The following is a 16,574-nucleotide window of genomic DNA, read 5'->3' as shown; positions in this document are numbered from 1 at the left end:
CTCTTTACATATATCTATCTATCTCTCTTTACATATATCTATCTATCCCTCCATACATATATCTATCTATCCCTCCATACATCTATCTATCTATCCCTCCTTACATCTATCTATCTATCCCTCCATACATCTATCCATACATCCATCCATTAACTTTTACATGCTCCTTCCTTTTTGGGGTGCGGGGGTCACAGATGCCCAAGTCCAGCTGTCACTGTGTGAGAGGTGGGAGACACCTGGACAGATCCCCGGTCCAACACAGGGCCACAAAGAGACAAATGAGGCAAACAACCATTCACTCTCTCGCTCTCAATCTAGGGAAAATTTAGAGTTACAAACCAGCCTAACATGCATGTTGTTGGTCCATTTACTTATTTTAATTATGACTAAAAATATTGCTTGATTTGCTGACATGCTTGTTAGTGAACCTAGGCTTCAAATTCTTGAGAAGTGCAACTGAATGTGCAATGTCTTTTTATAAGATATGAATGAAATTGAAAAACACAAAAATAAACACATTAAACAAACAGTATGCCAATGTCACTTCACTTCCGGCGAGCTGATGGACGGCAGCTCCCTCCGGCTTCTCTGCAGTCTTTTATCATCAAACTGACACGTTTTTTTCGAACCGGACTAAAGTTGGTCCTCCTTCCAACCGAATTTGGTGTTCAGTGACTCAGAGAGCCGGACGGGACCGTCCAAAAATATATTTTGGTCCAGGACCGGCCGCTCCCACCCCACCGGTCACTCTGAGCGCACCCTGCCGGCCAGGTGACCCCTCGAGCCGGGGAGTCGTCGCACGAAGGTCCGTTGTTTTTTCTCTCTCTCTCTGCACCTGAACGAACTCTTATCTGGACCTTTGTGATTCTACCTGGTTCCGACAAAAATCGCCGGGTGGTATTTCGCTGGTTTTCTGCTGGACTGGCCCTCGTGGTGTCTTCATAGATGTGGGGGAAGTGTACCTGTGACCCTCGAATTGGACCAGAACCGAACCGAGGTGGCTGTGGGGATTTCGTCTTCAACAGAGCCGGTCTCAGCTTCAGTGAGCAGCCCGTTACTTTCACTGAAGGACTGTCCACCTCCGTGGAATCAATGTGTTCACCTGGAGGAGACCCTCCGGTTGCTTTGAAGCGCCGCCGGACCGGAGCAGAACTGGGCCAGGGACATCTTCAGCCTCTTCGTCTCTCGTGCTGTGGAGCGCCGGAGCCGGATTGGAGCAGAATAGGACCGGACCAGTGTCGACTTCAGCCTGTCCGGTCAGTCTCGTTTTTCACCGGGGGTGCCTCTCGTGCTGTCGGGTGCGGAGGTGTCGTGCAGAGAAGAAGGGGAGCAGCGCTGCGTGGTGCTCGAGAGAAGTTCGGAGTTTGTATCAGAGTTGTTGCAGGCCTCCATCCAAACTCACCTGGATAATAATTAATTTTATTCCGGATACCACTGTTGGCCCCTGTTGATCTGAAACAAGCCTGGATCATGCCTTTCACTTCAGGAGGATTTTCTGGCAGCTAGCTCTGCTATTTGCTGCGAATTATCTGTTTCTGTTTCGGCTTGTTGATTCTGGACCCAGCTTCTCTTTCCCATGGAAGCATCCATCCATCTTCACTGGGGAACCGGAGCCCCCCTCAGCCCAACTCAAACTGCAGTTGGGCCACCTCGTCGGGTTTGTTTGCCCATTTGAACTGTGACGTTTTATGGTCTGAAACTTTTCTGCATCATTCATATTACTGTCACTATTTTCAGTTCTCAGAGTATCTGGAGTCACTGAATCTTGTTAATACACCTGAATCTGCCCATCACTGTAACTTTCACTGTTTTTGGGTTCTGAATGATCGCGTCTTCATTAATGTTTCTCATGGTTCAATTATGGGGGCTAATTGTCACACTGTTAACTCCTGTAATTACACATCAGTCACAAAAAACTCAAGAAAATGTCTGATAATAATGTTGTTACTGCTCTCAGGGATTAAACCCAACCCTGGACCCCCCACTAATTTCAGCACACCAAATGACTTTAAGAACGTGTCTGGGCTTCATTTTCTGCATGTAAACGCTCGTAGCCTTCTGAAAAAACTTGATGCTTTGAAAATTCTGATCAGTTCTTCTGGGGCAGATGTTATCTTTATCTCTGAAACCTGGCTCAACAAATCTGTAATGAATAAATGACCTGTCAATCAATGGATTTAACATCTACCGCTGTGATCGTCAAAAAAAAGGGGGGGGAGTCGCTGTTTACATCAAAGATTATTTGATTGCTAGTCTTGTGTCTTCTAAAACAATTCCAAACCAGTTTGAAGCCTTATCTGTAAACATCACCTTGAATGGAGGTCAGATCTTAACTGTAGTCTGTTGTTACCGCCCACCCGCAGCATCACCTGAGGCTCTGTCTGCACTGAAGGAATTTCTTGGTATCCTGATGCATGTTCAATAATCCAGTTAGAAAAATCTAAAAAAGTTAAATCTGGTCCTCTGGACATTCAAAAAAAAAAAAAAAAAAAGAAAAGCAAATCAACAAAAAAATGTAGAAACGTTTCGTCTCTCATCCGAGAGACTTCCTCAGTCTGAGGAGCTGTATTCAGCTCAGTCTCTTAAATAGCACCGTCTCAGAGTGGATCAACCAGTTTTGCTGCTGACAACCAAAACCAGCTGATCACATGCTCAAGAAGGACCATCAGCCTAACAATGGATCATTAGCACACTGATGGCTGTTTACTATTCACAGAGGGCTGAGTGATACTAGCAATCACAGCATTGTAAGAGGGGGACAGTTGAACCCGGAGGCCTCCACCCCTGTTTAAGTATGGACGATTTCTTTTCACAAAGATGGCCTCCTTTACTCCTCTCTCAAACCATTGTTCCTCTCTGTCCAGGATGTGAATATCTTCATCCCTGAAAGAGTGACCACTGGCCTGGAGATGAGTGTAGACCGCAGAGTCCTGGCCTGATGATGTTGATCTTCTGTCTTCTGTCTTCGGCCATCCTTTTGGCCAGTGGCTGTTTTGTTTCCCCGATGTAAGACTGATCACAGCCCTCCTGACACTGAACAGCAATGGTCATTTAAAATTCAAAGAGATCCTTTTGGCTGGAGACCTCAACATTGATTGGTGTAAGTCGACCCCCCTCTGTGATAAATTCAAGGACTGCCTGTCTCTCAATCTTACCCAATTGATCGACTCTCCCACTAGAATAAATAAAAACCATCCTGAAAAATCCTCCATCTTAGACCTATTTCTAACTAATATGCCTCACAAATTCCCTGGTACAGGTGTATTCGCTGATATTTTGAGTGATCATTGTGTGACAGCTGCTTTGAGAGATATTAAACTTCCACCTTCTAAGCCCAGATTAATTCAAAAAAGGGATCTGAAACATTTTTGTGAACAGTCATTCCTCTGGGATCTGTCTCACTTTGACTGGCATCATATTCTGTTAACTGATGACGTGAACTCCGCTTGGAACTATTTTCATAATAGTTTCATTTTTTTCGTGAACAAACATGCTCCTTTTCGTCAGTTCAGAATAAAGGGACGAGACAGCCCCTGGTTTACTCCAGAGCTAGCTGACCTCCTGCACAGGAGAGATCATCTTTGGGCTGCAGCGAGAAAATCTGACTCAGACACTGATTGGTTGAGTTTTCGACAGATGAGGAATAAATGTACAACTGCTGTCAAAGCAGCAAAACGCAACTATTTATTATCTCAGACCTCCAAAAATCTAAATGACCCTAACAGATTCTGGAAAACCATCAAATCTCTCTCAGGCACCCCCCAATCATCTGACCTCCCATCACAACTTCTCATTAACTCTGTTCCTGTGTCAAATAAGCACGAGATCCTGAACTGTTTCAACAAACATTTTGTTGCTTCTAGTTCTTTATTTGACACAGTTACTAACAGAAAATCAGCCACTTCCCCTAATAACCAAACTTCTACAAATCAAATCCCTACTACAAGTCAATCCTCAGTTAATCACAGCTTCTCTTTTTCTCCATTCTCAGTCAGTGAGGTTAATAAACTGTTAAAAGATCTTGATCCTAAAACATCTGCAGGTCCAGATGAACTTCCACCTTATTTTTTAAGGCTGGCTGCTCATATCATCACAGTCCCTGTGACCCACATCTTCAATCTCTCCATAAGACAAAACTCCATCCCAGACACTTGGAAAACAGCCTTTGTTCTTCCTTTGCTGAAGGGAGGTGACCCCACCTCACTGAACAACTATCGACCAATCTCTAAACTCTGCATTTTAGCCAAGGTTCTAGATAAACTGATAAACTCTCAAATCAAAAATTACCTGGACTCATTTAACATCTTACCTCCCCATCAATCTGGTTTCAGGAAACAACACAGCACAACGACTGAAGGTTTTTAATGACATCGTTGAAGCACTGGATGCTAAGGATTATTGTGCTACACTTTTCTTAGACCTGTCTAAAGATTCTGACACTGTGGATCAGAACATCTTGTGTCATAAACTCTCAGAAATTGGTTTCTCAGAACACACCATTGGTTGGTTCTCTAACTATCTTTCAGACCGGAGGCAATGTGTTCAACATAATGGTACTTCCTCCAGTTATTTAACAGTCAACAATGGTGTACCACAAGGCTCAGTCTTAGGACCCACCCTCTTTACAATCTACATACATAATGTAGGTAAAAACATCCCTAATGCATCCATACATTTCTATGCTGATGACACAGTTGTTTATTGTCGAGCTAAAACTGTTGCTAAGGCTTTCCAGCTTTTTAATTCTGCATTCAACTGCATCCAGACTGATTTGTTCCGCCTCAAACTTGTCCTAAATGCCGACAAAACCAAAGGGATGCTTTTTTCAAATAGGAAGTTGGTCCCAGCAGTTCTTCCTCCGATTTTATCCTCAAATGGTGTCCCCATTGAGTTTGTTGATTCCTATAAATATTTGGGTATCTTGGTCGACTCACATCTCTCTTTTAAGCTCCATGGGGAAAACTTGGTAAAGAAACTGAAAGTTAAACTGGGTTTCTTTTTCAGAAACAAATCCTGTCTAACCCTGAATGCTAGAAAACACCTTGTATCTGTGACTTTCCTTCCCTCAATTGATTATTGTGACATTATTTACACGAACGCTCCTACAAGAACCATGCAGATGTTGGATGCTGTCTATCATGGTGCACTAAGATTCATAACTGGCTGTGATTATCGTACCCACCACTGCACCCTGTATTCACTGGTTAACTGGACATCATTAACTTCACGCAGTCTCTCTCACTGGTACATTTTCATCTTTAAATCACTTCTTGGTCTGCTACCTTCTTACATCTCCTCCTACATGTCTCTGCGTGAGTGCAGCTACAGTGTGCGCCCTCAGGACATTATTACCTGCAGTGTTCCCTCAATGAGGACTGAACTAGGCAAAAGGGCCTTCTCCTACTCCGCTCCTGTTTCCTGGAATATCTTACAAAAACAATTGAAGCTCTCGGCCTTGACCTCTCTAAGTGGCTTTAAGAATCTGTTGGACTCCTGGCAGGGACCAATGCAGACATGTTCCTGTTTTTAGTCTTTCTACATTCGCCTTAGAATCTAGCTGTTTTTTTTGTTTTTTTGTTACCTTTTCCTTTTAGCCATCCTATTTGTAAAAAAAAACTGTATTATGACTTTTTATAATTGTTTATTGTTGTTGCTGTTGTCCTTTGTTGTCATCTTTCTTTGTTGAAATCAGGTCTCTCTTGTAAATGAGTCCTCGAGGCTCAATGGGATTTACCTGTCTAAATAAAGGTTGATTGATTGATTGATGTCCCCCGTAGTCAGGAATTTGAATACTGAATACTGGTAGTGTTTAGGAGTGTGTGCCTATCTTCAGCATCCACAGTGTGAGAGACAGGCTACACCCTGAACAGGTTGCAAGTCCATCACGTGGACACATATAAACAAATAATCATTCACACTCTCACACTTCTAGGGACAATTTAAAGTTAGTAATTAACCAGTGGTTCTACAAATATTCAGGTTGTGACAAGAAAAAAAGGCAGAGGAAACCTGTGACACCAACTATTGCTGTTTAAATTCTCTAATAGGCTATTTAACAAAAAGTCTTATGAACAATAAAATATTTTCTCCATTAATGATCACTGTTCATGGCAGCACAGTGGTGCAGTTGGTAGAGCGGTTGCCTCTCAGCATGATGGTTGATGGTTTAAATCCCAGCCGGAGACCTTTCTGGGTGGAGTTTGCATGTTCTCTCCGTGCATGCGTGGGTTTTCTCCAGGTACTCCTGTTTCCTCCCACAGATCAAAAACATGCATGTTAGGCTGAATGGTAACTAAATGGTCCCTAGGTGTGAATGAGAGAGTGAATGGTTGTTTGTCTCGTTTGTCTCTATGTGACCCTGTGATGAACTTGCGACCTGTCCAGGGTGTACCCCGCCTATTGCACAGTGATTGCTGGATATGAGCACCACTGACCCATGCAATCCGAAAAGGAAGAAGCGAGTAAAGATGATTCATGGATGGATGGATGGATGGACTGGTGTTCATGTTTCTTAAAAATAAAACTTATGAGCAGCCGGTATGTTGCCTAAAGAGACAACAGTCAGATTGATCTTAGGTAAGAGAACCACTGAGAAGTTCTCATAAGTTTACATAAAGTTAAGAGCCATTTAGGGGCTATTAGTGGCAGCTGTGGCTGAGTGGTTAGAGCAGTCCTCTTCCGATGGGAGAGTTGGTGGTTAGATTCCACCAGCAGTCACAAACAGGTTTCTCTTGTAAATGAGTCCTCGAGGCTCAATCTGACTAACCTGTATAAATAAAGGTTGAATGAATGTTGAAGTGTCCCTGAGCAAGACACTGAACACCTCCTTGTCTCTGATGTTGTAATGATCCTGCTTCCTCATGTCATGTTTCTGCTCCTGTCATTCAACCATGTCCACTCTCCAAACTCATATTAATCAGCACTCATGCCCTACACCTGTGCCCCACTTGATTTAAGATCCACTCTCACTCTGATTCCCTGCCAGATTATTGAACCCTTTGTGGTTGTAAATGTCCAGTGTTCTGTTCACAGCCTTGTTTGCCTGCCTCATCTTGACCTCACACCTCCTTTTTGATTTCCCGATTTGTCTGCTCCCTGTCTGTTCTGGATTTGCCTTTCTGACATCAGTACCAACCTCCTATTCTGTCCCATTGACTATGCTTCACAGATTGTAACTTGGATTTGGATCTGGATCTCTGACCCCCTGCATATGACCCCTGCCTGTGCCTCTGATTCCATTCTTGGATTTTCCTTCTAACAATGTTCTGTTCAGCTCTGCCTCGCAGCTGCACTTCACCCAGTGATGGTGACGTCATCGCTTCCAACTCCTTCAGGTGGCTCCCCCCTCTCCTGACTATGAAGGTTAGTGACTGTCTTTCTGTTCAGCTGACCATTCACAGAAAAGTTCAGTTCACTAACTATTCTATCTCTGCAGATTAGTCCCGCCAGTGGATTCAGACCTCCACCAGAAGCTGCTTCTTAATAAACATTTTAACCATTCTTTTTGTCTGGCATCATGCTTGAATTATTAAACCAAATTCTTGTCAGTATAACTTGGCCAAAATGGATTGGATGCCGGCAGCACGATGGTGCAACTAGTAGAGCTGCTGTCTCTCAGTACGCAGGTCCGCTGTTCAAATCCCGGTCCGGAGGCCTTTCTGGGTGGAGTTTGCATGTTCTATTTGTGCATGCGTGGGTTCTCTCCAGGTACTCTGGTTTCCTCCCACAGACCAAAAACATGGATGTTAGGCTGATTGGTGATTCAAAATTGTCCCTAGGTGTGAGTGAGAGAGTGTCACGAATTGGGGTGGATCAGACAAGCACAGACTCAGAGAAAGGTTTTAAAATGTTTATTTTAAACCGGCGACGTCTGGCAGGAGGTTCTGGTACTGGTACCGGACCGCTCTGGGGGAGACAGACAGATTAGTGGCTGTAAGCGGACTAGACTGAACAGAGTAAACAAGAATAAAGCCACCAACCTTCTATCTCTGGAACCAGCCTTAGATGTGGGCCAGGTGGGCCCCGGTACTGGTCCGAATCTCAGGAGCAGGTAACATGCACATGGGTGCACAGAGCAGCAACATGCAGTGTAAGCACGAACAGGTAGTGAGGCTGAATGGGCGTGCTGTGACGCTGAGGGGTTTAGGCAGCAGAACTTTATCATGGAGCAGGCAAGGGTCAAAACCAGAAAGGAATGCAGCCAGGCAAAAGACCAAAAAAGAGGAATCCAAAAATCGTGGTCAAGGAGGAAAAGCAGTTGTCAATATGGTCAGATTATAGGCAAGAAATCCAGTCAAAAAAGGCAGGTTGGAGGTCCGAAGGGACCTCCAGAGATGCCCCAAAACTCTGGTGGATGGCCCGGTCACTGTCCAAAAAATGGCAAAGTCCAGGTCAAATGGCCGTGTAAGCCTTGAAGGGACCAGATCAAAGGCAAGACCAGGACCAGTGCTGTACCAGGCAGGAGGATCAGAGATGCAACCCACATGGATGTCTTGGAGGCTACAGCCGACATGGGGGTCCTGGAGGCCGTTACAGCCGACTTGGGGATCCTGGAAGCAGTCTTGGCCGACAAGGGGGTCCTGGAGGCTGCTTTGGCCGACATGGGGGTCCTGGAGGCCGTTACAGCCGACATGGGGATCCTGGAAGCTCCTGCAGCCATCATGGGAGTCCTGGAAGCTGTTGCAGCCAACATGGGGGATCCTGGAGGCTGCTTCGGCCAACATGGGGGTCCTGAAGGCCGTTGCAGCCAACATGGAGGGCTGAGGAGCTTCTGTAGCCGACATGGAGGGTTGTGGGGCAGCTGCAGCGGACATGGAGGGCTGTGGAGCTGCTGCAGCGGACATGGAGAGCTGTGGAGCTGCTGCAGCCGACATGGAGGGCTGAGGAGCTGCTGCAGCTGACATGGAGGGCTGAGGAGCTGCCATCATGGAGGGCTGAGGAGCTGCTGAAGCCAACATGGAGGGCTGTGGAGCTGCTGCAGCTGACAAGGAGGACTGTGGAGCTGCTGCTGCCATCATGGAGGGCTAAGGAGTTGCTGCAGCTAACATGGAGTGCTGTAGAGACTCTGCGGTGGAAGGTGAATCTTCTGTGGTAGGAGGTGAATCTTATGCAGTAGGAGGTGAATCTTCTGCGGTAGTGGAGAAGACCGGCCCCTCTGGAGACTTTGAGAGCACCGGCCCCTCTGGAAACTTGGAGAGATGGAGGGGTGCTGCAGCCAACATGAAGGAGTGTGGACCTGGCAAGGGGGTCTGAGGGATGGACACAGAGGCCGGAGGGACGAACATGGAGGCCTGAGGGAAGGACATGGAGGCCTGCTGGGGAGCTGCAGCCAACTTGGAGGCCTGGAACTCAGCTGGTGGCGGTGTAGGGGGAGCCCAAATTGTAGCAAGCACAGGTGCCAGGACAGCCGCAAACATGGTGGCTAGCGCTGCCACCTGTGGAATCTGGGGTTTTGTGGCCGCTGAGGCCAGGGGCCAAGCCAATGCTGTCATGGGGGTTTTGGAGATTGTAGCAGCTGAAGAGAGGGTCTGGACTTCTGCAGCAGGCGAAGAGGAGACCAGAACCGCTGCAGGTGACGTGGAGATTTGAGGAACTGCTGCAGGCGACGTGGAGGCCCAGGGAGCTGCTGAAGGTGACGTGGAGGCCCGAGGAGCTGCAGCAGGTGATGTGGAGGCCTGGGGAGCTGCAGCAGGTGACGTGGAGGCTCGGGGAGCTACTGCAGGTGATGTGGAGGCCCGGGGAGCTGCTGCAGGTGACGTGGAGGCCTGGGGAGCTGCTGGGGCAGCCTTGGAACTCTGTGGGCCTGCTGGGGCAGCCTTGGGACTTTGTGGGCCTGCTGGGACAGCCTTGGGATTCTGTTGACCTGCTGGGGCAGCCTTGGGGTTCTGTGGATGTGCGGCAGCTGGTCTGGGACTCTGTGGGACCACGGCAGCTGGTCTGGGATTCTGTGGTACCACGGCAGCTGGTCTGGGACTCTGTGGGACCACGGCAGCTGGTCTGGGACTCTGTGGGACCACAACAGCTGGTCTGGGACTCTGTGAGACCAAGGCAGTTAGTCTGGGACTCTGTGGAACCAAGGCAGCTGGTCTGGGACTCTGTGGGAGCACGGCAGCTGGTCTGGGACTCTGTGGGGCCACGGCAGCTGGTCTGGGACTCTGTGGGGGCACGGCAGCTGGTCTGGGACTCTGTGGGGCCACTGCAGCTGGTCTAGGACTTTGCGGGACAGCTGGAAACGTTTGGGGCAAGGGCTCTGTGGGCGGAGGGGCGGGACATCGGGAGGACCGGCACATTGTGCGCCTACAGCTCTTCTGAGGGTGAGGGACCTGGCAGGGAGGAAACCACAAATCCTCGTTTTCGTCCAACTCGTCCTCCTGATCCCAAAAGGGGAACGGGAACGTGGGCCTGTTCATGAGGTGGGAATCCCAACGCTGGGCTTCTCTCTTCTCTGCCTCGCCCAAGAAGACAGGCTGAGCCTGAGGGAAACCACCCGGCTTTATTGCCAGGCGGGTGCCTGTAAATTGATCCTCCAACTTACCAGAACACCACCTCTGAGTCTGTGCTGGATCAATATTTTTGGCCAGATAATTCTGTCACAAATTGGGGTGGATCAGACAAGCACTGACTCAGAGAAAGGCTTTAAAATGTTTATTTTAAACCGGCAGCGTCTGGCAGAAGGTTCTGGTACTGGTATCGGACCACTCTGGGGGAGACAGACAGATTATTGGCTGTAAGTGGACTAGACTGAACAGAGTAAACAAGAATAAAGCCACCAACCTTCTGTCTCTGGAACCAGTCTGAGATGTGGGGTAGGTAGGTCCCGGTAACGGTCCAAATCGCAGGAGCCGGTAACATGCGCATGGGTGCACAGAGCAGCAGCGCGCAGCATGAGCACGAACAGGTAGTGAGGCTGGATGGGCGTGCTGTGATGCTGAGGGGCTTAGGCAGCAGAACTTTATCCAGGGGCAGGCAAGGGTCAAAACCAGAAAGGAATGCAGCCAGGCAAAAGACCAAAAAAAGGGGAATCCAAAAATCGTGGTCAAGGAGGAAAAGCAGTTGTCAGTATGGTCAGATTATAGGTGAGAAATCCAGTCCGGGGGCAAAGGCGAGAACGAGAGGTCGTGGGCAAAGCTATGGTCGAGAACTGTGATACTGAGAAGGAACGCTGGATATCTACGGGAAGAACCTATAATTATCTGACGCCGACTGAGGGGAAATGGTATGGTATGGTATAAATTCATTTAAAAAAATACAAAACAATTTCATAACAATATAAAAAATACAAGAGATTTAAAATGAAAGGCAGCAGAAGAAGAAAAAAATCTTATTATATATGCCACTTTTTTCACACAATTAGTTCAATCACAATAATTTTCAAGTAACAGAACAAAATGAATATCCATCCATCCATCCATTATCTTTACCCGCTTATTCTATTTTGGGTCACGGGAGTCGCTGGTGCCCATGTCCAGAAATCACTGTGCGAGGGGCGGGGTACAGCCTGGACGGGTCGCAAGTCCATCACAGGGCCACATAGAGACACACGAGACAAACAACCATTCACTGTCTCACTCACACCTAGGGACAATTTAGAGTTACCAATCAGCCTAACATGCATGTTTTTGGTCTGTGGGAGGAAACTGGAGCACCCAGAGAAAACCCACGCATGCACGGAGAGAACATGCAAACTCCACCCAGAAAGGCCCCTGGACCGGGGGTTGAACCAAGGACCTGCTCGCTGCGAGGCAGCAGCGCTACCAGTTGCGCCACCGTGCTGCCCACAAAATGAAAAACTCTTTTTAATTTTTCTAATTCTAATACAAAAAACACATTAAGCTACTTTATATATATTTTTTTTTTTTAACAATTCAGCTTTGATCTTTTTCTTAAATGTACACATTGACTTGGCATTTTTCACATCACTCTCTAGACCATTCCACAATCCAACTCCTTGGATTGAGGTAGACCTTCCCTTTAGACTAGTTCTGAATTTTGGTTTGACAAATATCTCTATCCCCTTAAGATTATAACAACTTTGTCTTTTAACAACATTTCTTTGGATATTTAATGGTAATGTGTTATTTTGAGCCCTATACATAACTGATAAAATACTATAATCTACCAAATCATGGAACTTCAATAACTTCAGTTGATAAAATAATGTGCTTGATGGGTGACTGTAATGCTTTCTGGTGATGATTCTTACAGCTCTTTTCTGTAAAATAAAAATAGGTTTTGTAAATGTTTTACACGCTTTCCCCCAAACATCAATGCAATAGATTAAATGTGGAACAATGATTGTGTTATACAACATGTACAGAGCTTTATCATTTAATAATTCCCTGACTTTGTATAGTACTGCAATAGATTTAGATATTTTTGTTCTTACAGAATTCATGTGATTTTTTCATGTTAGCTGTTCATCAATGATTACACCCAAAAATTTCATCTCATTAACTCTACAAATCTCAACACCCTCAATTTTAAATGGATCGTCAACAGTTCTCTTTTTGTTACTAAATATTATGTAATTAGTTTTATCTAAATTTAATGATAATTTATTAAGTTTAAACCAAGTTTGTATTGTATCAAATTCTGTCTTCATCAATTCCAACATCCATTTTACATCTTTACCCAAACAAAAAAATGTGGTGTCATCTGCAAAAAGGACACATTTGAGGAGTCCTGATACATTCACTAAGTCATTCACATATAAAATAAATAACTTTGGTCCAAGTACAGAGCCTTGAGGAATTCCACACGTGATATTGCAGAGGTCAGATCTTACACCATTTATTTGTACAAACTGTTTCCTATCTTTCAAATAACTAGATACCCAGTGTAATGCTGGTCCTCTTATACCATATTTATTTAATTTTCCAAGGAGAATAGTGTGGTCAGTAGTATCGAATGCTTTTTTTAAATCAACAAAAATACTAACACAATACTGTTTTTGATCGACAGCAGTAGTTATTTGTTCTATTATTTCCATGAGAGCCATTGATGTAGAGTTTTTTGCTCTAAACCCATACTGACAGCTACTTAGAATGTTTTGTTTAGTAATAAATTTATCTAATCTGGTCACAAATAGTTTTTCTAGAATTTTTGAGAACTGTGGTAATAAGGATATTGGTCTATAATTATTGAACACACATTTATCACCATTTTTAAAGAGAGGAACTACCTTAGCTACTTTCATATTGTCTGGAAATATTCCTTTTGAAAATGATAAATTACAAATATATGTAAATGGCTCGATAACATAACTCATTATGTCCTTTACAAACATCATATCCATGTCCACCCAGTCTTTTGATCTCTTATCTGTAAGATTTTTTACTACATTCATTATTTCTTCTTTGTCAGTTCCATTAAGAAAAATACTGTTGTCACAACCTATAACTGAATGTTTCACATTATTGTCTACTTTTGGTATTTTAGCTGCAATGCTTGATCCAACATTCACAAAATAATGATTAAATCCATTTACAATTTCATTTTCATCATGGATTTCATCATCATCCTTCAAAAAATATTGTGAAATACCTGTTTTTGCTTTATGACTTTTCAGAACACGATTTATTACTCGCCATGTTGCTTAAATGGGGAGTAAATGGGAAAAAATGGGGAGTAAATGGGAAATGGGGAGCTTAAATAGTGGACTGAACAGGTGTTGCTCGTGAACGTAGATTGCGGTAGATGGCGGATGGGGCGTGGCGCATGGTGACAGGAGCTGAATGAATGAGAGGGGAACTCAAAACTAAAGCAGAAAAAAACGTGAATGATCTTAAAACAGGAGCTGTGGTATGAGGAGCAGAAGCTTGAACAGATGGGGGGGGGGCAGCGGGGGCCACTGAGCATGACAGAGTGAATGATTGTTTGTCTCATTTGTCTCTGTGTGGTACTGTGATGGACTTGCGACCTGTCCAGGGTGTACCCCTCACATAATGATTTCCAGACATGGGCACCGGCGACCCCCGTGACCCAAATGGAAGAAGTGGGTAAAAGATAATGGATGGATGGATGGATGGATGGATGGATGGACAGACGGACGGATGGATGGATGGATGGACGGACGGACGGACGGACAGCTAAGGCTTAATCATGGGGGGCTGTTGAATAGTAACGGGACACCAAGTGCTGTTACTCTTTTAATGAGTTCACTAAAGAACTTTGTAGAGTTTTTGACCCCATCATATCCAAGAGAGTGGCAGCCCGGAAGTCGTTTACTTTAAAGCAAGGGGGTAAACGAGTCACCAGATATATTACTGATTTTCATACTGTCACGGCTGACATGCCGATGGAATGAGGAAAAACTTACTGATGCCTTTTTTCAAGGATTAAATGATGATATCAAAGATGAATTGGCCACCAAGGACTACCCTGACTCACTCAAAATGCTGGAGGATTTGGCTACTCACATCAACTTCTGTCTCATGGAGAGGAGGCGTAAGAGAGGAGACAGAGCAGAGAGAGCAGCCCGACCCTGGGGTGAATCTAAAAATGTCACATTCAAATCCCCACTATCTCTGTGTGTACACCCACACAGACTGAGGAACCTAGGCAGCTGGGCAGGGGCCACTTCACCTAGGAGGAGAGAGAAAGGAGGAAAAAAACTGAATCTTTGCTTCTGTTGTGGGAACAAGGGTCATTATGTGGCAAAGTGTCAGCAAAAAGACCAGACTCAGTAGAAGAGAAGAGAGTCCTACTGAGTCCCATCAGGAACCACACAATTTCCTCACCCCTCACACTAGCAACTGAAATCCTGGTGCTGGGTAAGAAGAAAATCTCTGTTTCTGCATTCATTGATTTTGGGGCTGACACTGAATTCATAGACTATGAGTTTGCAAAATCTGTGGGTAGTGAAATAGTCCAATCTACTAGGTCCCACAAGGTTCTAGCCTTAAATAGGCACATACTGCATGATAACAGCCAAGAGACTCTACCCATCACATTACTTCTCAGTGGCTACCATCACATGGGATTAAAGTTTCCTGTAATTAATTACACCCAACTTCATATTACTCTTGGTGCCACCTGGTTAACATAACCCACATATTGATTGGAGGGAGAAAGAGAATGTGGGGTGGTCTGAAGGATGCTTATCTCTTGTCTGTTTGACACTTTGTCTCTTATGTTAAGTCCTGACAAAATAGAGGACATGTACCCTGACTGCTCCAAGTTCCCCTCTGATTATCATGACCTCAAGGAGGTCTTTAACAAAATCAAGGCCACATCACTGCCCCCCACAGACCTTATGACTGTGCCATAAATTTGATACCTTGTGCTACTCCCCCTAGAGGCAGCCTATGCTCTTTATCTGGACCTGAAAACCAAACCATTAAAGATAGATTAGTGAGTCCCTTCAGGCTAGAATCATAAGGCCATCAGTGTCTCCTGCTGGTACTGTTTTTTGTTCTTGTTTTTTTTTGAGGGTAAGAAGGATGGCTCACTGAGACCATGCTTAGACTACTAAAATAAATATCGCTCATGACCTCTGCCTTTGATCTTATTCAAGGAGCAACCATCTTTACAAAGCTTGATCTAAGAAACGCTTACCACCTGGTTTGTATCAGAGGGGGATGAGTGGAAAACGGCCATTTGGGCTGAATAAAGCTCCTGCCATTTTCCAAGCACTTGCAAATGATGTTCTCAGGGACATGGTTAATCAGTTTGTTTTTATATACCTGGATGACATACTAATTTTTTTACCAAAGAGCTCTCGTCCCACAAAAAAGATGTTAGATCTGTACTGTTAAGATTGTTACAAAACAATCTGTTTGTCAAAGCTGAGAAGTGCAAGTTTCACTAGTCCTCCTTTTCCTTCTTGGGATTTGTTCTCTCTCCTAATAAAATGTCCATGGACCTCAATAAGGTCTCTACAGTGCTGGACTGGCGTACACCCAGAGACAGGAAACAACTACAGAGATTCATGGGGTTTGCAAATTTCTACAGAAAGTTAATTAAGGATTAGATTCAGATGACCTGACTGAACATTATTAGATACCATTTCCTACATTCTAGTGTTTTTAAAGGGCTGTTAAAATCTACGTTTACATCCATAAGAAAACACCTGATACAAAAACAATTTTAGAGAGCATGGCACAATGCCCCTCCACCACCACCTTCACCTATTTTAATTGCTCAAAGCTAGCATCACGCAATACAGACACCGTAGCTAATGCCCCTTTTCGGTCGGTACCTTTAGTAGCAGTACAGTATGATTTGACTCAGCTCGGCACGGTATGAGTTGTGTTTCCATTATACTTTCAGTACCGGTTCAAGTGGGCGGGTTCAAATTGATGTCACGCGCCTTACCAGCTGGTGGCAGCAATGCTGGTGGTAAGACCCTGAAACAGGTTTCAGTACAGGGTGAGAAATAATTTTGAAGTTTCTGGTCAATTAAAAAGAATACAGATAATTAAAATGATCAAATTAAACAAAATTGTAGTCCCTCATTTATCACCGGGGATCCATACCCTGAAGACCCGCGATAAGTGAAAAACCGTGAAGTAGGAATAGTAGTACAAGTAGTAAGTAGTATATATATATATATATATATATATATATATATATAT

The 16,574-nt window shown here is 44.8% G+C and overlaps 1 protein-coding gene across 1 annotated transcript in view; it reads right to left on the bottom strand.

Annotated features, from left to right (window-relative positions):
• The window catches only part of scube1 (signal peptide, CUB domain, EGF-like 1), a 491,162-nt gene that overhangs the window by 187,326 nt on the left and 287,262 nt on the right, over positions 1 to 16,574 (bottom strand). The window contains exons 9-12 of the mRNA XM_037695765.1: positions 10,774 to 10,935; positions 9,717 to 9,974; positions 9,236 to 9,535; positions 8,484 to 8,944 (exon numbers count right to left, since the gene is read on the bottom strand). Of these exons, the coding sequence (XP_037551693.1) occupies positions 8,484 to 8,944; positions 9,236 to 9,535; positions 9,717 to 9,974; positions 10,774 to 10,935 (1,181 nt within the window). The remainder of the gene's footprint in view (positions 1 to 8,483; positions 8,945 to 9,235; positions 9,536 to 9,716; positions 9,975 to 10,773; positions 10,936 to 16,574) is intronic.

The sequence above is a fragment of the Nematolebias whitei genome, chromosome 22 (genome assembly GCF_014905685.2).
Source record: "Nematolebias whitei isolate Nwh7 chromosome 22, NemWhi1, whole genome shotgun sequence".
NCBI lineage: Eukaryota > Metazoa > Chordata > Actinopteri > Cyprinodontiformes > Rivulidae > Nematolebias > Nematolebias whitei.
The sequence above is the reverse complement of the archived record's forward strand: the minus strand, read 5'-3'. Positions and strand labels throughout refer to the sequence as shown.